The sequence below is a fragment of the Rhodnius prolixus genome, unplaced genomic scaffold (genome assembly GCF_049639745.1).
Source record: "Rhodnius prolixus isolate KJV_2025 unplaced genomic scaffold, Rpr scaffold_6, whole genome shotgun sequence".
NCBI classification, from domain to species: Eukaryota; Metazoa; Arthropoda; class Insecta; order Hemiptera; family Reduviidae; genus Rhodnius; species Rhodnius prolixus.
The window spans coordinates 42,972,201-42,995,228 of record NW_027411634.1 but is presented as its reverse complement, the minus strand read 5'-3'; the positions used below and the strand labels follow the sequence as shown (position 1 = coordinate 42,995,228).

Here is a 23,028-nt window from a genome sequence, read left to right as displayed (position 1 = left end):
AAAAATACAATGCGTAACTACAGTGAAACTATTACAGTATACAAAAACTGTACCTCTTAAATGCCACCAATTACAAGCTGCTTAACAGTCGATAAAAAAAAAACAACATTAAAATATTAAGCATACTTTAATTCCTTGAATTAACGTTTTTCCATGAAAGTGAAAACTTAAGGGGCTCTCTTAATGAAGAAAATCTCGTGAACAATCACAATGATTCTCTTTGTTCTAACTCACATCTTCCTCGAACTCAAGAGTTTTAAAACATATTTACTTTTTTTTAAGTTTGTAATACCACTTATTCATTGAAATTACATTAAATAAGGACAATAATGCCCCATAACTTACTAGAACAGGCCAAAAAGGAATATTTCTACAAAAATTATTCCAATAAAAGTTAAGACATCAACGTGCATGCAATGTTAATGCTGTATAGAAGAAATCTTGGAAGCCATTACTTTCTTGTTGTTTTTCGGAAAAAAACTAGTTTTACATTAAAAATCAATATTACAGAAAATTACAAATCCTTAAAGTGTACATATAACAATAAGAAACAACCGCAAGAAAAATTTCTGAAAATGCCGTTTTTACTCTTTTATCGGCACAGGTTTTCTCGAATTAATCCATGTAATTACACAAAAATATACTTACAATCAAGGATACCCCCTTTCTTTTACTTTAAAGAGAGAATTTTATCTTTTCTAGGAAAAGAGATATAGATAAAGAGAGGTTGTTAGGTAGAATGTTTTTCAATATTGCGCTTTTTCATGCAGTTTATGACGATCAACCCTTATAAAAACGGTCTTTACGGGACAGTTTTAATTAGTAATTTCTAGGTCTCCTTAGAATCATAAAGTTAATTATTGGCATAGTACCTAGCATACTTTCTTCAGTTTAAAAACTCTTGTGGAATAGTAACCCCCCAAGGATTCGGAACCGCACTTACAATTGAAGTTTTTATAAGCTTAGTGTTTTTCTTTCTTTTACTTTTCGCATCTTAAAAAAAAAAGTAGAAGGGTAATCTGGGTTCAGTACACTCACCCCTGATCTAGAAGAACTTAAGGAATTACCTTGAACACTTTCAATTTTAAATAATTTAAATTCTTCTCATGAAAGTGTATAATTCAATAATTGTAACTGAGTAAAGGTTTCCAGGAGTTTATATAGCAATATTGACAGAGCTTCTTACTGTATTTTACAGAAAAGGTTATGATCTACGATAATCGTACATAGAGTCACATAGATGCAGAGAAATAAACATATACATACATAAGTACATGAACTGGGTATTTTGCCAATAAATCTGTTTTAAAAAAATATAAAAAATTTGGATTAAATCTTAAGATTCTAGGAGCAAAAAATATAAGGCCGTAGACAAGAGGAAAGTATAATGTGTCTAGGAATATAAGAAAATATACATCGTAAGGAAATATTGGAAAAGAGGTAATTCCACTGTGTAAGCTTTAATTACGTTTTATTCAATGCACCTTACAAAATACATAGTACATTAAATACATTTAATTTAAAGAAAAAAATGAACTTCTAACAAAGATAATGTTTGAAATAAAATGAAAAAGAAAACCAACAAAAATATAAAATTAAAAGAGGGATAAAAAATCCAAAACAACTTAAAACCTTCCTTACACTGGTATCTTTACCACAACCTTCTTAAATATAAATATGTATATAAATATATTTGTTTACAATCACAAACTAGGTACAAAATAATTATTTGATTCTAACTTTCTTCTAAAGAAAAAATAATTTTACGAAGAACTGGATTTCATGATTCATTGAACATTTCAGCAAATACTTCATTTACGAACGATAACTTCGTGTTATCCGACGATATCTATTTAATTAAATTTATTTATGTACTTATTACTAGGGAGATTTCCAAACAAATCAAACAACAACTTTACACTTGTAAGAAGAATTTAAACTAAAGTAAGAGACTTCACAAAAATTAGACATATACTTGTATTAAAAAAAATTACATAAATAAACAAACAATTAATTTCTACCACAAGTATAGCTTACATATATTTTTTCACAGTTAATGTTTATGAAGTTTTGTTCTAATATTAAATTTGAAATCTATAAATACGAAAATTCTCAAGATTAGAGAAGTAACTCTCATTAACTTATCGTTACTATAAAAAAATATTTAAACCATTAATAATATATCGATATGGGTGTAAAGCTGGTAATTTTTAACCAACGTACATTAGGTTATAAAAACCCATTTAAAATCATTTAAGAAGCTTTTATTAAGAATAACAATTATAAAATCAAAAAATTACGTATTAGTTTAGAACAAAGGAATGTGTGTGAACATAATTAGTACACTCGCTGTATACCCACTGCTGACCGTCCATCAAGCTCAGCATGTAAAATTGTGACATTTCCTGACAAAAACAAAAATCTCTTATTTTATTTTCAAAAATGCAACCTATGAAATTATAAACTATATTGTGCGGTTTCAAATATTTAAAGCATTTTAGGGAACTTTCCATCAAGTCTGCACTATACTTTTGAAGGTCACGAAACTTTTATATCATCGCCGATGCCATTCGCCAAAGAGTAGATTATTAGAAATTCAATAACTACTGTAAGAAAAATTGTACTTTACCAATTTTTTCGAAATAGATTTGACTGGAAATGCTAGTTTTGAAGCTTTACGCAGAATATTATTAGTTCTTAAAAACGCATTATTATTTTTTGACAAATTCGAATTTTATGTATGATGATTAGACAATAATTACATCATCCGTCAGCTGTAACAACTTGTTTGTTGCACAAAGTACGCCTGCTCTCCAAGACTACATAAATTAAATCTCCTTCTTCCAGTGAAGCAAAGGAAAAAAACTACATTAGAGGTTAAATGCTCCATATAGCAGTTTCCAGATTCTTCTTCGGTGGTAAGAAGCTTTTGGAAAGAGGAAGTCTTAGGGCCAGCATCTGAATTTGAACCCGTAATCACTGAATGGAAATTCAATGTACGCTAACCAAATGAGCTAATTCTAATCCCTTCTATTTATCATTACCATTTATGATTTTATATACATAGTATGTAAATAAAAAATCTAATATTTTTACAGTCTATTTTCTCTGTAATATAAAATTTATAAAATGCATTGTAGACGGAGAAGAGTTAAATGTCCAGAAAATTACATTCCGACGTTTCAATTCTAAATCAGATTGTCGGAAGTGATTTTTCCAGAATAGGCAGAAGTTAATAATTTCTTAAACATTTCTTTCATAGTAAAAGCAAATCATTAAACGAAAAAAAACAACAAAAATATGACGATGGTCAATAATAGTACTATCATGGCATTAGTAAGTGATAATTTGATAAAGACGAAAAAAAGTATTCGAGTCTGAAAATTGGCTTTAGTTGACTGAATTTCTCAATCAATGAATGTCTACAAAAGTATCTAAGAGTATGAAGAAAATTCACTACAGAATGCTTTAAGAATATCTATAAACTAAAAGAAAAGCAATTATCCATTCTTCAAGTATTTCCTGTTTACCTCAACAGTTTGCACGCCAGCAGAAAAACCTATCGTTTAACCATTTAGAAGGTAAACTTAAACAGGGTAATTTTTGTACATTTATTTTTGTAAAATTACGACGATTGCGCAGAGAAGAGAATGTTTCGAAAAAGCTTGGAAACAAACAATCAAACCAGTCTGACACCATTCTAATGCACTTACTCTGTCGAATGGCAACACCAATGACCAGTGCCCGTTACTGTACTATTTGTAATCAAATTTCAAAACGCTTCCTAAAGTTGATGAATCCCAAGATCAGGGAATTCTAAGTAAAAAGTTACACAAACTCATCTCTAGCATTAAAAAGAGATGATGAATATTCCTAACTTAAAGATGAACTTGGATGAAATAGTACGAGTAATAGTGCATCTTTGCAAGGGGAAATTTCGGCACTCTATGCTGGAGAAAAAGTTTACAATAAAATTAAAAGTGATTCTGTAAAATCTTCATCTTTAGCAACAAATTCGTCTACATTTGAAATTTAGCATGCATAAGTGTTACCAAAAACAAAAGTATTCTTAAATTAGGAAATACAAATTATATTGACTTAGCAGAAAATCATGAATTTAATAAAAAAATGTTTTAGTTTGATTTTTTGTAATTTTGTAAAGGAATTTATACTTAGGAGAAGGATGCATCCTTAGGATGGACTAAAACAATTATTTATTATGTAACGGTTTGTTAAGTTTTTTTAAATTAATAATATAGCAGCACAGCTGATTTTAGACTAGAAGCGTGTTTTATCAGATTGGTTTAGAGAATTTGACTTCCACCCTTAGTACCTGTATCGATATGTTTGGCAGGTTATACTGTTAATAATAATAAAGATAATAATAATAATAGTAATAGTAGAACAAGGAAGTATTTGAAACTGCCTCGACAGATTTGGATAAGCCATGACTATACGTTAAGCGCAAGTTTAGGGCCTTCGACATATTAAAATATAAACTACCTCGGAATCTAAATTTTTCGGACACCTTTCTTTAAATTATTTCTTATAATTCACTTTCTGATCCTTACTAACATTCCAACATGCGAAAAACTCGTATTCTACTAAGTTTCGAGAAAAATCTGACTCTCCTGAATTTAAAAACATTTTTTATTTATTTAATTTTACTTAAGTTCATTTTTGGGGTGATTTACTAATGAGGAAAAATTTTATGTTTATTTTTTATGCGTTTACGTCTAGAGAAAACCTAATGAACAATTCAACATGATTGAGAGGTTAAACTTTAAACGTTAAACGTTGTTTGATGTTAAACGTTGTATGGCGATGGCAAGTTTTAAAAACTAGGTAATTTAGAATCCTTCATGATGTAACTCGGATCAGAATGAAAATACGAAATTTTCTATGAATAATTTAAAGACAAGTTGAATACCTGAATCATGGCTTATCAATATGTGTTTAAGCAGCTTCTAACAGTTTTCTGTAATCGGACGTCACTCCCAAATCACGCCCAGAGACTAAATAGGAAGAATTAAAAATTTAAAAGATTACACATATTTATATGTATGTATATATAAAAGGATATATATATATATATATATATAATTAGCTACAGGGCTAATAAGGAAGTTGTAGATTTAATGAAAAGACTAATCCCTGCGGTAATAAGAAAAAAATAATTTTAAAAAGTGTTTTTTTATTGAAAATTTTGATATTACTTTTTTATATGTTAACTTTCTCATTTTTTATATTCGTTTATGTACGCGTTAAAAATACAATTCAATTATTTACTTGTTTACATATTTTTCTATCCGAAAAATTTATATATTAAATGTAGAAACTTATTTCTTTCTCGCTAAACTAATTTAAAACTTGGAGTGGTTACTTTAAATCCTTACAAATTTTTATAGGTAATTTTAATATGTCCTGCAATTATCACGCTACCTTATTTTAAATGATTACATCATACATACGTATGATGATTACATATACAAATGAACCATCTCCTATAATCGGTCAAAAACCATCCTGATAAACCAATTTGATGAAGGTGGAGATTCGAAAATATTATGTATTATAATGGAAAATAAACGGAGCTTTGTTTGGACATAAAATCAAAAAATTCAAAAAGCTCAAAAATATAACCTAAAAATATAACTCAACAACCCGTTACTACACTTGATTGAAAGCCACTGCTAAAATCTTTGTTCACTTTTACAACTTTTTATGAATTGTAAGTTTTCGTATTTTGAATTAATATAAATAATAATAATAATCATCATAAAAATAATGATTCGTCCTAAGACTGTTACAGTCACTAGTCAACATAAAATAGATGTTATATATTTAACATTCCAATTAAAACATACTATTTAAATTTTAGTTTAAAAATAAGAAAGAAATCTCAAAACTGCATTACAATTTTAAAAATAATTAAGCAAAAAACAAGTTAGCTTGTTATGAAAGGTTATTTTTCATAGTTCAATAAGGAATAACTAATAAAACTTATACAACTGGCATGGTTTAGAAATTTTGAAGTTATCAAGCAAAGAATGTAGTAGTAATTAAAGCAATACTGCTGAAAAGAGCGAAAAAGAGTTGTGAGCTATTTAAAGCCAATCATTTTCATTTTCTATTTATTGAATTAAAATGTGAGCAGAAGTGTTTTAGTTTATTAATTTTTTGGAAAAGTTTAGTTTTTACCAGTTATTTTACGTTTATTAATTTTTTTATTTATAATACGACACGTTCATGCATTAATTTTAAGATAAGTCTGAGATGGATAGATAGTGTGTGACTTAGATAGTGTGTGTCGTCAGTGCCCCTTTATACTCCAAATTAAATTATAATTTATTTTTTTTTTTTGCTGCTAAAAACGATTTCTGTAACTCCTCAACCAACCCGCATAGCCACGCCCTGAAGAAGACAATATGTTTGTCGAAACGTTCGCAAAAAGACGTGTTGTTTTTATTTGACCGATTTCTCGCCAATCTTGAATCCGTAGTTTAATAATTTACGGTTACGAAACCTATACATTCTTACCCGATTAAGTTTAACCGCCGTACACACTACTCTGATTTACTCTATTGGGCTTATTTCTTCACAGAGTACAACTCTGGGTTGGTATTATTTAGTTTGGAATATTTCACAGCCACATGTATCCTGTTAAAAGAAACAGGTATCAGTGAAACAGAAAAAGATAAAATTGAAAAGATGAGAATTTTTTTAAACTTCTGAGTGGTTTTTACAACCACTTCTGTATGGTTTTTTTTTAGTTTAATATAAGTCATTTTTTAGAGTGCTAATAAAAATGATATAAGGAAAAAAAGTATTACGTCCTCCCATTAAGGCAATCTTCTTAATGACGTCACTATCTTCGCTCACGCGAAGCCCACAACGCCCCATTTTGATCTTTATTCAGATGAAGAATTTAAAAGTTATTTCAGGTAAATGATTTTGTGTTATTCAGTGATTTAGTGTGTAAAGGGATAAGTAATTATTTATTTATTTATTTTTTGTAGACTTTCGAGAAACACATTCAATTATTTACATGAGATAATACTTTCATTTACATGAGATAATTTTTTCGGTCGCCATATTTTGTTTTAAAAATTGCGCCAACTCTGAACGCCCACTTCGACCCAGCTCTTAAGATGGGGCGTTGTGGTCGTTGTTTGAGCGAAAATAGTGACGTCATTAGTGACGTTTTCGCCACGACCACAACGACCGCGATCGCCAAGTGGAACGCCTGAAAGTATGTTTTGGTCGTTGTGGTCGCTTAGTGGAACGCACCCTTAGAAGAAGAAGTGCTAAAAATTCATTAGCTCTCTAGATTGGCAATTGGAACAACGAAATAGTTTTCATCTAAACTAGTTAGTGTACAATTAATTTTAAATTGCATTATTTTACACAGTAAGAGTCTGAAAAAGGAAAAAGTAAGAGTCAAGTACTCCGCATGAACTTCGTATCATGACCAATCTGATGATGGAGGAAAACCAGTCAGAAATACGTATGTTAAAAAGACGGCTATGTTAGATTTACAATATAAGACATGCTTATAGTGCATGACTTCATTAAACTCTAGATAAAATGCAATTTTGATTAACATTAATCCTGATATGAATGCAAAGCAAAAGGAATTCTGATGAGTTGATAAATTATTTTTCAAAAATTAATGGATTCTCCGAACCAATAATATTATTTTTACACAAGGTTTACAGTTTTTTTGAAGTACAGGTTTACCCATACATATTATGTATGATCATGTTTGCTATTAAAACCCACCAGCTGACTTAATAGTTCAAAAGAAAACTACCCCGACTTCTGTAGATATTTTCTTCTACAGAGAAATAATGCAAATGAAGATGTGAGAACAATCCTGAAGGCTGCAACTAACAACAATCGATTATTAATTTTTTTAAGATAATATAATAAGCCAAGATATTTTAATTTAGTTTACATATAATTAACTGTAGGTGAATTCTACATTGCTAGGTCATATGGCAAAATGTGTGTGAAAGATCATTCCCAAGTTAACCTTAAATTAAGGAAGGTAATTCTCAGGTTTTACTTTAAAACTCAAAATTGTTATCTCCTTAACAAAAACTTACAGTTTAAAAAGTTAAGTATAAGGGTTGATTAAACGCCAAAAGGTACACAAATCAGCAAGTACCCAACATTTCATTCAAGCTTAGTTGATATAATTTAAGTAATTTTGCTGCATTAACTTTTCCTTCACATTTTTTAGAATTTATTAGATGTCACAGACCCTTATGCTGGCCAGTTCGTTCATAATATTATTTGGTTATAATTATGATAAAATGTATATTATATCTTCGTTTTTAAATAGGTACTTTATTTTAACTCTATTCCAAATAATTATTATTCTTCTGATTTATCTTTAATATGCCCTTTATTCTGAAGTTGTCACATCTTATACATGCATGTTAAAGTAGAAAAAGACAAAGTTAGAGTCGGCTACTGTTTAAATTTGAATCACGGAGGATTTAAAACAATATTTCAGACTTGAATTCGTCTAACCGAAATATTCGTGAGCACAAATAACACACAGTTAATAACAAGTAGATTATTCAACAATTATTCATTTCTCAATTGTAATTTAATTTTACTTACAGTAAAATACTGGAATAATTATCTGTCCTAAAAGTATGCAATACTTATTTATTTTATATTACATAACATATATATAACATTGTGAGAAGAACAGCTACATTGAGAGTGTGATTGAAGAAAACTATATTATTTTCTATAAAGCCAGATAATTATTACCTATCATTATAAACGTTTGACTACTACATAAAGTAACAATTACTTTAATCGAAGAATGAACTTAAACAGACGATTTTTATTAAAAATAAAATAATCGAAATCATTGATGTATGTTGGTGTAAGCATTTTTTTAAAAAAGTTTTTAAATTTTGTAGCCTCGTAATTTTTTTTATTTTTTATAACGTTTTCTTTTTAACCTGTAATTAATAGTTTGATTATTATAGATTAATAGATATTACAGTCAATCTACAGTGCTACTTCAACAAATTTTTTGTAGATGAAAATGGCCAGCATAAGGTTCTGTGACATCTAATAAATTCTAAAAAATGTGAAGGAAAAGTTAATGCAGCAAAATTACTTAAATTATATCAACTAAGCTTGAATGAAATGTTGGGTACTTGCTGATTTGTGTACCTTTTGGCGTTTAATCAACCCTTATACTTAACTTTTTAAACTGTAAGTTTTTGTTAAGGAGATTTTTGTACCTTTTGGATAGATTTTCATTTTTGTCTATTTTGCTAAGTTACATATCTGCTTTACTGTTTTTTTTAAATTTGGAATAAGCAATTCTAACATTATAACCTGATAAGGTGTTAAGTAGGAACCGTAACTACCACTGGAGAGATCTTTTTAAAGAATGATTATAGTTGCGGTCCCCAAACCATCCTCAATAACAATTTTTTTGAGAAAGCCTTTTTATATAAAATAGGAAGGTATTTGTACGTAAAAAGCAAATTTAAACTGCGATTTCAGACCTTCCTTTTAAGAGGAGTAAGAAAAATAAACGGGCGATTACAGTACTTCTCCCTAAAAGGCAAAGAGGCAAAGATTTTGAATCGAACGACAATTCATTAATGTAAATAGGTTCACCCAATGATAATTTTAACGATTTCAGTACTTCCTCTTAGTAGGTGTAAGAGCATGATGGCACTTCACAGCCATGTAGAGGAGCTTTAATCACTTCTTCGTGCTAAATTTTATCAAAATCGGACAAAGCGTTATAGAAATATTGGTAATAATAGTTTTAGAAACGGCCTTACTTGGGTGGGGCAAACTCCCCTCCATATGAGGCGTAGCGACGAGACTTTTAAAGTGCAAATCTGTACAAAATTTCGATTCGAATGACACTTCATTCATGAAAATCAGTTCACTTGTCGATAATTTGAAACGATTGCTATACTTCCCCTTAACTAGTGTAAGAGCAGATCGCCGCTTTAATGTTACGTAGGGGAGCCCTAACTCTATCATCCTACCAAATTTTATCAAAATCGGGCTATGATTTACAGAGTAATTAGTAATAATAATTTTGAAGGGGGCCTTACATAAAGGGGGCTAACTCCTCTCTAATTCGGTGTACAGCGTCGAGACCCCCAAAAGGCACATCTACATAAAATTCCGAATCGAATGTCACCTCATTCATGAAAATCGGTTCTCGCGTTTAGGCGCTACGTAGTTTACAAAAAAGGTAACAACAACAACAACAACAAGAAGAAGAAGAAGAAGAAGAAGAACAACAACAATTTCTGAAAATGCCGTTTTTGCTCATTTTCGGCAACTTTTTTCTCAAAATCTATTAGGTCTGGGGGGTTGCAAAAAAATTACAGTTATAAAGGAGGGTTTGCCCTATATTTTAAAGAAAATTTGGGAATTTTATCTTTTATAGAAAAAGAGAAAAAAATTGTCAAAGTTGGGTGTTTTTTAACGTTACGCTTTTTCGTGCACTTTTTGACGATCAATCCTTATACAACTGTCCTACCGGACAGTTTTAATTAAACGTTCCGATTTCACAAGCTCACCACCAATGGACGCTAAGATCCTTGAAAAAGTAGATGCCCACTTCAATCTATAGGGAACCTAAACGTCCGTAGCCAATGTTATATGAACAAAAAGGTCCACGAACAAACAATTTACAAGCACTCTTATCATTAAAAAAAGTTCAGTTAAGTCTGAAATTCCGGGCACTGACGTTTTAAATTAATTAATTTTGGCATCAAATTTGGTACTTTAAAAAAAGAGACTAACGTTCCTCAAAAATTACATAGGAAATCGATTTCCTCTGGAAGAAATATGACAAATGCATGCACTTTACATAGTAAACAAAAAAACCGTTAGAGCTGTTTTGAGATCTTAAAAATAAAATTTAAACACTAAAAATAACTTCCGTATTAAAACAAAACACAATATATCCTGCAGAATGTGAGCAATACCACACTTAAGAGTAACCTTTTTTTCATAAGTGGAAGGAAAAAGCAAACTTCTAACTTAATAGAATTCAATTTTCCAAAGTTGAGACACATCTCTGAAGTTAGAAGAAAATCTATAGAAAGGGCACAAATAAATGAAAACAAACGGGAAATTGATACCATCTATTTATTACAATTGTACTTTAAATGTAGATGTATTTAGTGTTTGGAAAATGTCAGGAAATGTTATAGTCAACCAATTAAATGCTTAAGTGTGATTTCCATGTATTTCCTAGTATGACAAAGTATGCGTTTTGGACCCTACAAAATTTATAAAATGTAAGGTACACTTTAGGGGTTTCGTGAGTTGTGATGGTTGGTGAGAAGGGAAAAAAATTCAACTGGTTACCCCTACCTTATATGTGAGACCTCCATGTATTTTCTGAACAGGATATCAATGAAATTTCCCGAGATTTTATTGTTCAAAAATGTACGAAACAGTTCGGATGGGGGGAAAAAATCTGGCTGAGATGGTGGATAATAAATACAAATAAATTATGAAACTAATGTTTTGATGCCGAATTTTATAGCGCTTAGTTTTAAAAAACACATAAACGGAAGCAAAAGCAACAAATGCGTGCATTAGAAGCAGGAAGCTCTAAAATATGAAAATTACTTACTATGAATAAGGTCCGCTGGTAAACCAGAAAAACAAATTCATTAGTAATTTCACTCGCAAAAATCATAGTTTTTCAGAGTAGGTTTTACAATACACCAATTTTTCTTATTATATTGTGATGAAAAAAATTCGAAGTATTTGAAGGCACCATAACTTCTAAAATTGTATAGAGTTAATTTTACACAAATATCTCACAAACAAGAACGTACTGTTGAAATCAAATCACAGTAATCCATGGAAGTTACAATACTTACCAGGAATAGCATCAAAATTTAGTTAGTACTTATTTCAATTCGACTTATAAAATTTATTTCTAGTTGAGAAAAATAAAAGTAAAGTTTAACTACAGTTTGGTACTCTTTTAAAAGTGTATGAAAAGAACATTGTACGCAGTAGAAGCTCGCAGTACAATGTCTTTTGGAGCGCTCCTGAAAACTTATCTCTGAACAAGGCTTTTTCAGTTAACTCTGTTATAGGTACCGAATTTCAGGTCCATTTTTAAAGAGAACTGTAAAAGTAAGGCATTAGATGCTTTACTGCGGCCTCATTGAGGTTATATTTTTTCGAAAAATACCTTGAAGGCAAAATTCTAAGAATTCACACAAGTAGTTTTGCTAAACTACGACAAGGTATGGCGAAATGTGGAGCATTCTCCAGAAAATTCCAGGGATTTTTATCTAGCCGGTGCTAATATATCAAATTATTACGGCAAGTTGCTGGACGTCGTTGAGAAACTGCAGACTTGAAACACACTTTACCCTCAAACTACTACCTTGGCCTTGTACTCCAGTTTTGCTTGCTTGCGAATGGATGCCTTAGCCAGTGTAGGAATAGTACGAAGTGAAAAAAACAGATCATTCGGCTAGAGGAGGATGGCCAAATGGAGTAGCCTAAGGAGCCTTACCAAAAGAAGCAAGGGGATTACTGACGGAATAAAGGGATCGCTCACCAGTAGGAAAAAACCTGAACCACTCTGTTGGAATAGGCTACATGTATTCTCTGGAATTTTATACATCTTACAAGCAGCGCCATTCCATGGGAGCGTCTGCACTGTATTGGTTACTTGTATTAAAAAACACAGCCTAAGTTAGCGACGCGAGAAAGTAGCCCAACGAAGACCATGCTTCGCTAAAGCGTATTTACACTGGATGACCCAAAAACTGTACGCTAAATTCCCAACAGATGTTGTACAGGTAAAAAATAAAATTAAGTTCAAATAAAGTAGCAAAGAAAACAAAAAAAAAATTGGTTCGGCGATCTGGTCGGAACTTCCGCTGGGTTTACTGCTTAACCATTGGCAAAAACCATTCCAACAAAACTTATGGTACCCCTCGAAGAATCTCAACGAGTTAAATTCACCACTTAAAACTACAGGGGAAAAATTGAATGATTTACATTGATGGAATATTAGCGCAGAGGCTGTTTTTATAGTGTCGATTTTCTAACAGGATAATTCGCAATTTGATCTAACCAGCTTGCTTTTGTTAGTACAAATCTCTTCAATCAAGATTATGTATGAACCATTTTGCCACTTACAGACATTGAAAATGATCGTAGTTGCTCCATATTTGAGCTCATAGGCATTAGTCAAGCCTATCTAAAGATTTTTAAACTAGGTACCCGAAAAATTGCCCTATTCAGAAAAACGAACGTTCTAATTTCTCAATCAATACTTGAGGACATCAATTCTTGATGGAAAGGAGAATGGTTCGGTCAAAATGAAGCATCATTTCTTCTTTTCATGTACACCAATATTTTTCCCTTCCTCGTCAGCTAAGGATAATGTTCTATTCTGCAAATTTTTGGGGAAGCGGAAATGCTTTACTTTCTCATAAAATGCTTTTAGCCTTGGACTGTTCTGAACAAGCACGGAATATTTCCATATTTAACTTAAAATTAGAATTTGGATTTAGAAACATATCGAACGTTCCGGACAATAACACCCTCCTATTCAGGCTTTGATCGGACGAGAACATAACGATTTTTGGCATCTTAATTGTACTTTCAACAATAATTTTATTTTGCGTAAAAATGAATCAGAGAAAAAACAGGATTGCAAAATACTGGTAAAGAAGATATTGTTCACATACCTGTTGCAAATCTGGCAACACTTCATTCGTTGGCACATTTGATGTGGCGGATACACTAGTAGGCTGTTCTACAATCGCATTGCAGTAGTCACTGGTATCTAAATTGTCTACGCTAAGTTCGACGGGATGTTCCTCAAAGATTTCTTTTTTATAATCTATATTCAGAGTTTCTGGAATAATATAAGTACAACCGTCCTGATCCCCAGAAGGATTTTGCTAAAAAAATGAAATAAAATAAAATAAATAAATAATAGCAATAAACAAATGAACAATACATACAAATATAATAATTATGTAATACGTCCACTGCAAACCAAAACGTTCTCATCTCCTATTGAACTAACGTTAAACGTGACTTTCAAACAGATTTCTGTAGAACTATTTTCGGTAAAATAGACGAAGTAAGATATCGCGCCATCATAATTTATTTTTATACAACAGTTTATCCAAAATTTTATAAGAAATCTGTTTCTTCATCTTCAACGTTGCAGAAAAGAGCGGATGAATTTAAACAGTTCGTAACTTTTGTTGAAAATCGCCAAAGTGAAGGAATGAATAAAAGTGCAAAATCAGATGAAAATAACGAGAAGGTTCTCAGAAAGGCAATTCGACGATTGGCAATTAAAGGCGTTACGAGATGAAGGAAACTCATGAAAAACTACCAGTATTGCATAATTAAAAACATCCAAATCAAGGGATTAAGTTTCGTTACCTTATTAGCCTACAATAACAATAATTATTTATTTACAAGGCTTTATAAAAATGAGTTAAGCCAATAAAATGGAGCCAAATAACTGTAAATTATTAAGACAACCAAACGCACGAAACCTCAAGATCTTCCGGAGAGTACAACTAGGCAGACACATGAAAATAAATTAATTGAAGAAGTTTGGGCCGATCAATAGTATTGTTTAGCAATTTTTTAAAGGAAGTAGTTGTTGGATCTTTTTCGCTTTATTATTTTTCGTCATGCTTAGGAAAAGTAAAGCTGGCATAGAATAAGCGTTAAAAACGACATGGTTTCACAATATATCATTTCGATCGCAGAGAATTCTGCTTTATAACAACTAAATCTTAATATTATTACCTCAAAGTGGAAAGTAGGTGTTGGATAGAAATATAGCTGGCTTGTACATGGCTCTGAAGTAGGTTTTCCATCAATACTTGGAGGTGCTGTGGAAAAGGTGGATAATGATGTTGAAGGCAAGATGTAGCCATTACAGGAAGTGTTACCAATCAAAGAATTATCAGCTGGTAAAAATGATGATGAGTTATTGTAGGATGAATCTTCAGTGAGTTCATTAGCAGACACCGTGGATTCGGAACAAGGTGTTGTGGACATTATTTGCGGTTGATTATCATCTCCATACAAAAAATTGCTGAAATTTACTTTCATTTAATATTTCAATTAAAGAAAAAGTAACAAAAAACTTACACATATAATTTAAATACCTTTCATTTATAGTTTCGTTATTTAGGGTCTTGTAATTTTCATAAAAAACGGACGGCTGATTGTTATGGTGATTCAAAGTGTTGTAGGTTGAACTGCTGGAAGCTACACATTCATTTTTCTAAGAACAACTAAATCCAGTATAATATTCTTAAGAAACTAGATTTTGCCGCGTGCAACTCGTATTCGGCTTTCAAGATGTACTACCCTGATGGTAATATCTAGCTAGTTTTATCGCGTTTAAACTCACATTTAAATCTTATCATTTTATTCCATCATATACCCAAAACTTCATTTTAGCATACTGATTTTTGTTGTAATACAATTTCTCCACTTTTATGAATGCAAAGCACACCTGAATATAGGTTTCATTAGACTTTTTTGAAAATAACATTCGTGGTTTTACCTTCAGATGCAAGAATAAGACTGTTAGCGAAATCTCTTAGAACTCAGAACTGACCATTTGAGCAACAGTCCTATTCAAGTGATTTTCAGAGTCAAATTAATTGTCACTGCGAAGCAGATATTAGTACAATGATAGTGAATTGAATTCAAAGGGTATTCTGAAGATATTAAACTTAATGCAGTTGATTCCTTGAGTAATGTTGTTACATCTGTACGCTCGACAACATATTGAAAGCCTTCATATGCAATTTAGTGCTATTACATAATTTTTATTTAGCAACACGATTGGTGCACCAGTGAGTTTCTAAGTCCGATAAGGTCAATAGGATGAATTCCACTTATAATGCACCCTGAAGATGAATTACTTTCACCTTCGAATAATTTAAATTAAAACTTAATGATAGCAGATGCTTTGTCCGAGATGACAGAGATATCTGGAAATTCGGTAAAAGATTTCAATCACTGCTAGGATCAAACTTGGTTGAGTGATTCAAATATAGTATCATAAACCACTAATTTTAAGTAAGATCTTTCAAAAATAGGGTTCAGTTATTTGCTTATTAGACTTATTGCGCTGAGTTTCAGAGGCACGCTAACATCTAAGGTCATCCAAGGTCAGAGCTTTTCTCAGTGCAATGCCGGCTTCGGTTCAGTGTTCTCCTCCTTACAGACACTACCCATCACCGGATGGGTACAGTGTCCTTCGATTTGCAGGTTTAAATATTAAAAACCTTTAAGAAGCTCCTAGGAAGAATAAAATCATAGGACCAAAAGTTGAATTCGAATCCGGGTCAGTTTATTATTCTGACTCAAACATTGTTCCCTTTTTCATTCCTCAGATGACAAAAAATAAATCTGTGTCCCAATTTTATGTTTTTATCTTAAGAAGATCTAACTTTTCCCTTTAAATAGTAAACTGGCCACCGAGTTCATGTTTACAACTAGAAAATCGTAAAGGCTAATAGTTCAGGACGTGGAAATAAGGCTGTACGAAAATAAGTGACTGCGGAAAGTTTTGACGTTAGGCGGAGTAGGTGAAGGAATTTTTTAAGTATCCAAAGATTGTAATCAACGAAAGCTGAGTGAATTGGTAATTTGGCTTTATAATATTGTTTTTAACATTATTTTAACGATAATTACATTAAGACCAGGATAATTAATCACTAAGGAGAAAGAAGAGCAGCTAGAACTAAAGAAGGTAATAGCATAACAACTGACACTCGATTAAATAACAGGTTATCATTGTAAGGTAGGTTATTACCTGTTATTACGGTGCTTTAAAGAAAAGAATCGCACAGTATCTGGTAAGATTCTTTTATTTTTAAGACACCTAATTTTCCTTTTTAGTGGATAATGATGCAAAAGCATGAATATTTTACATCCGACTAAGGAAACCGCCTCAAATCGCTGAAGGTTATCAGGAAAATTAAGAATCGTTTAAGAGTTTAAAGTTGAGCTAAAAAATATAATACAACTATAAAAAAAAACTTTTTGAGTTGCGGGGTTATTGATGGTAGGTCGATTTATAAAGAATGAGATTGCCAAAAAGGTATACTGAGAAAATTCCTTAAACCGAAAATACGTTTTTACACAATGGATTGTCCAATTTCTTGAGAATGGCACCTAGTCTTTTCTGCAGAAGTCAAAGTTAAAAAAGGCGCTTTAAAAAGAATTCTATCCACTTCTTGTTCCAGAAATATCCACAATCTATTTTTTTTTAAAAAGGGTTAGTTCAGAGGTAAATAGAATAGACATCTCGAGGTTTCGAGTTGAGGTTCATGGTCCCCCTTAGATTTTCTCTTCTTAGGAGCTTTTCAATCCCACACTCTCCGCCTGGTGATGGTAAGTGTTGATCTGTAACGAGAGAATAATACTGTCCGGAAGCAGTCAGTGCTCTGAAAAAAAACTCTGGGCTTTAATCCATAATTACTAATGATAAAGCTCCTATGTGACCTTAGATATTGACGTGCTTTAAATTATACTAAATAAAAATAATAAAAAATTAGCAGATGCTAAAAAATGGTATTTAAGAGATAGTATTAATGGCTTGAGAAAGTATTAACAATCAAATATGAAATGAAACAAACCTGAAGTGCAGGGGAAACAGGACTGAGGTTGCTGTTGAACGCATCCGTAGCCTGGGACGTAAGTGAAGTCATGAGGACCCTGTACATTTTTCACTTGTGGATTCATTGCAGATGCACAGTTTAACTGGTATTCACTATTTAGGTGATGTGACGTTGGTGGAGGATATGAGGGTAAATTCGCCCCGAACTTAGGCTGGAGACTGTCCTGGTAATGAGCAGTTGCCAGAGGTGTAGCTTTCAACTGAAATTACAAGAGAATCTCAACACTTGCTTTGAGTAAATTTCTAGATTCACTTAGTTCACATGAAGTGTAAAGATATTCGCTCTCTACACCAACTTCTTTTATTAAAGTCGGCTTATCGGATTTTTAGGGTTTCAATTAGGCTGATCAATCACATTACCAAACAGTTCGTCGCATACACACCAAAAATAAAAAGACCATTGTTTAACTTGAAATATGTTCAACTTACCTTTGAGTAGTGGTTACTATGCAGATCGGCTGGAAACCCTGTTTCATTGTAAAATCTGGTTTTCCCATAGTGTACAGGTTTTGGTTGCTGGGCCGGTGCTACACTATATCTAAACAAGTTTATTAATTGAGATTAACAAACAATCAAAACAGACCAGAAAGCATTCTACTCATTCACAGATTTGTAAATGCAGTATATAAATTAACAAAACTTACAGTTTAAAAAGTTAAGTATAAGGGTTGATTAAACGCCAAAACGATACACAAATCAGCAAGTTCCCATCTTTTCATTGATGTTATTTGAGTAATTTTACTGTATCAACTATTCAATATTTTTTAGAATCTATTAGATAATACAGATCATAATGCTGGCTATTTTCATGTACAAAACATTTGTTCAAGAAGCACACCATTTAACTTAGATTGACTGCAATATCTATTAATCTATAATAATCAAACTGTTAATCCCAAGTCAAAAATAAAAACTTTATAAAAAATAAAAGTAATTTCGAGGCTAAGAAATTCCAAAACTTCAAAAAAAAAAAAAATGCTTACACCAATATACATCAATGATTTTGTTTATTTTTTAAAATAAATATCGTTGGTTTAAGTTCATTCACTAATACACTTCATGTATTAGTCAAACGCTAATAATAATAGGTAATAATAATAATAATAATAGTAAGGGAGGGGATTAGCTATGTGGTTAGCATACTGGACTCCCACGCGGAGGTCCCGGGTTCGAATCCAGCAGCTGACCCTTAGATTTTCTCTTCCTAGGAGCTTCTTACAGCTCACTGTCCGGTGATGGACAGTGTTGTCTGTAACGAGAGAACACTGTCCGGAGGCCGGCAGTGCACTGGAAAAAGCTCCGGGCGCTAATGACCTCAGCTGTTTATGCGCCAAAAAAAAAAAAAAAAAAAAAAAAAAAAAAAAAATAGTAATAATAATAAACTTTTATTTGAGAAGTTATCGTACACTAATGTTTTACAAAGTGCAAAAGGCCGTCTGCCAGAGTTTGGTAACCAAATAAAAACGAAATAATAGGTAATAATTAATCTGGGCTAATATTAAATAATATAGTTTTCTTCTGCTACATTCTTCATCTAGGTGATCTTCCCACAATGTTGTATAAATTTAATATAAAGTAGATAAAGATATGCATAATTCTAGAACAGCCAATTCATCATTAAGGTGCATACTTTACAACAAGTACGAGTACTCAATTAAAGGGACTACAGTAAATTACAATAAAGAATTCAATAATTATTGTTGAATAATTTACTTGTTATTAACCGTGTGTTATTTGTGCTCTCGAATACTTCTGTTTGACGATTTGAAGATTCAAATTGTGTTTTAATTCCGTGATTCAAATTTAAACAGTAACCAACTCAGACTTAGACTTTCTCTACTTTAATGTAAATGTGTAGGCGATTACTCAGAACCAATGGCGCAATAGTGATCAATCAGAAAATTAATTTAGAATGGAGCTAAAACATAGTGATAATTCATTTATGAAGTTGTAATGTACATTTTATCATTATTATAACAAAACATAAAAGAAATGGCCAACGTAAGGATCAGTCACACCTAGTACATTCTAGTAAATATTATTAAAAGTTAATACAGTAAAATTACTCAATTAAATCAATAAAGTATTAATCAAATGATGGGTACATCCTGAAATCTGTACCAATAACGTTTAATCAACCATTACACTTAACTTTTTAAACTATCAAGTTCCTGTTAAAGAGATATTCGTACAATTTGGATAGATTATCCATTTTGTCTATTCTACAAAGTAATATATCTGCTTTAGTTTAACATTCTACTATCTCCCATTGACAATAATAACCAAAACATAGCAATACCCAAAACACATAGCGCAAACTTTTCACTACAAGTTATTAAAGAATTCATTAAAATCCGAATAATAGGAAGGCGAATACAAAAGATTGAAACTTGTACCAAATGTAAAACCTCTAAACTTTAACCTTCAATAACTCATTTACTATTTACACTAATTTATATCCGCTATAGAACTAACTTTTCTATTCAATTAGGTAAAGAATTCATTTAAATCTGAACAGTAGAAAGAGAGATATCAAGGACTCAAATTTAAACGAAATATAAAACCTCTTTACTTTAACGTTCCATATCTCATTAACTATTAACACTAAAACCTAAGGATTTATATCAGCTATAGAACTAACGTTTCCCTACAATTTGGTAAAGGGTTCATTTAAATCTTAACAGTAGAAAGAGAGAAATGAAGGATTGAAATTTGAACGAAATTTAAAACCTCTAAACTTTAACCTTCCATATCTCATTAACCATTTACACTAAAACCTAAGGATTTATATCAGCTATAGAACTATCGTTTCCCTACAATTTGGTAAAGGATTCATTTAAATCTGAACAGTAGAAATAGAGAAATAAAGGATTAAAATTTGAACGTAATGTAAAACCGCAAAACTTTTAACCTTCCATATCTCATTAACCATTAACACTAAAACCTAAGGATTAATATCCGCTATAGAACAAAATTTTCTCTACAATTGGGTAAAGGATTCATTTATATCTGATAATCAATAGAAGAGATACAGAGTTTTGAATTTTGAACTATTTGCAAAACCTCAATAATTTAGCCAATACAAAATTACATGTCGCTAGTTTAATTCGCTAACTTTATCTACCATAAAATGTTACTTGTATTTCTATTGAGAATCATTTGTGTCTAAACTACATTAAAAACCTACGAATGTAAACACTATTCATAACAGTAGCATCGTTCACTTACTAATCCAATAAAAGCTTATTTTTACGGTAGCCAGCTACCCTACAGGCAACAGTTTTTCACATTTACTTTTAAATACATGGTATTTCTTTAAAGAAGTTTCAAATAGAAGGATAACGTGTGATCAGGTTTGTACCACAGTGTTACTGAAGTGTGGGTAAATTAATCGGACAAAGTTGCATCAGTTATCTCAATAAAGCTTCTGCTGTTATTTTACGAAACAAGTAGATTATGGAGATAACAAGATGGCGCGTATTCTTAAAATCGCTTAAGTTGCAAGAATCTGGCCAGCTATTTTAACTTCTAAAATACATTTATTACTTGGGCCAATCTTCATTTATCGGTAGTCGTCAGAAAATGTCAAGAAAGGCGTTCTTCAAAGGCGGGAAGTGATCTTATTCAGGGCGTTCACCTACGTCACTAGCCAGTAAGTAATGTAACGTGAAGTCTAAATAGGTTTTTACCTGTAAGTTCTATGTTCAATATATCATCTTTATCTAATCAATATAAATTCAATATCTCTATCTAAAGTCATAGATGTCTTTAGTAGACACTTTCCTAATGCCATACGATGAATCTTGCCCAGATTACCCTTATTGCCCTCTAAATTCACAAGATAAGGAACTTTATCGCCTACTTTATATCTATTTTGTAGAGCATTTTTAATGTATTCAGTTTTATATATGAAGTTACCTGAGTTAGCCTCTTGTACATGAACTTTAGACTTACTATATGCAATATTTTCCTCATTGGGGCGTTTATTTGCCTTTAGAGTACTTTTGTTTGGACTATTATCCTTATCCAAAGTATTAGTACTTACCACTTCCATCATGTTAACAAGTAAGTTAGTACATATTATTATAACTGATTGATTTAGTAACATTCGAGTTAATGGTAGAATTATTTAAAGATGACTTATCTGACTTTAAGCTGGTATTATCCGGGGGCCCTTGGTCCCCGCTGTCTGCCGACATTTCACTTCTCACTTCTTAAGATTTATGGGGGAGAATTCGAAGGCAATGTAACACCCTAAATAACTATATAGGTCCAAGAAAGACCAAGAGGTGTGTCTTTAGTTAAAATATAAAATGATTGTAGTATTTAGTTATTTTCTTTTGTAGGTGATTTTTTAATTTTGTAATGTTTATAAATGTAAATATAATTAATAAATACAATTATTATTATTAACCACCTCGCACTGACAATATCACTCACATCCGTGTTTCAACTTTGGTCCGCCCGCACTCAATCTCAGATACATACAGTCTCAGAAATATAGAAAATAAATGTTTTAAACTCAAAATTAGCACCAAAGCGATTAAACTGACTGAAACGAAATTTTTGTTTTGTTTTTGTTTGTTTGTTGGCTTCCTGTCTGTGCAGATTAGCCAGATGTATTATTTAATGAGATGTGTTGTGAGTATTAAACACTAAGAAATTTTTTTCTTTGAAATCACTATTTTAGCAAACCATAGAAACTATCAACAGAAGTAAATAGTTTAAACTAGTTAACTAGTTTAAAACTAAAATAAAAACAGTTCCTAATATTTCATCTCTCGTTTTGATTAATTTTTACCAGCCTCGACAAGTTGTTTTGTTTTCCTTCAAAAAATAATTATAAAAAAAATAAAATATAAAGTTTTACAGAAACTCACCTGTTTTAGAAATCAAGTCAAGAGTGATATCCGTAAAACTCAATGAAAATAACAGCTTTACATACCTGCAGCTGCTCCTGGACGTGGGCATGTTCATTGGCTGACTGTACAAGGCGTTTCCACTTCTAGCCTTACCCTGGAAAATAAAATTCTTCAGTTGAAGCTACCTACCCTCACCAGGACAATTTACATCATACAAACCATACATGAGTTCAAAGAACCTAAATTAAAAGTCAGTCAACAGGAAACATTCCAGGAAACATCGAAAAAAAGTACCAAGAAGGGAGAGACGGATCTGGAAGTTTCAGGAAAGTGACCCTAGTCAGTCCCGCTTTGATTATTAGCTGTTAGTGTTAAGTTCTAAATGTGAAATCATCACTTCACTTCAATTATTTGTAACCTTGTTCCAGGATAGTTCTTGTAAGG

At 31.5% G+C, this 23,028-nt stretch overlaps 1 protein-coding gene across 4 annotated transcripts in view; it reads right to left on the bottom strand.

Moving 5' to 3' along the window:
• LOC141460983 (uncharacterized) overlaps positions 1-23,028 on the bottom strand; it is a 31,452-nt gene that overhangs the window by 2,647 nt on the left and 5,777 nt on the right. For 3 of the 4 annotated variants that reach the window (XM_074141545.1, XM_074141546.1, XM_074141547.1), the window contains exons 4-9: positions 22,668-22,738; positions 18,152-18,260; positions 17,682-17,922; positions 15,192-15,294; positions 14,827-15,118; positions 13,740-13,955 (exon numbers count right to left, since the gene is read on the bottom strand). In XM_074141545.1, coding sequence (XP_073997646.1) covers positions 13,740-13,955; positions 14,827-15,118; positions 15,192-15,294; positions 17,682-17,922; positions 18,152-18,260; positions 22,668-22,738 — 1,032 coding nt within the window. Of the gene's footprint in view, positions 1-33; positions 2,406-11,650; positions 11,666-13,739; positions 13,956-14,826; positions 15,119-15,191; positions 15,295-17,681; positions 17,923-18,151; positions 18,261-22,667; positions 22,739-23,028 lie in introns of those variants that run through there. The other variant, XM_074141549.1, reaches the window with a different exon arrangement.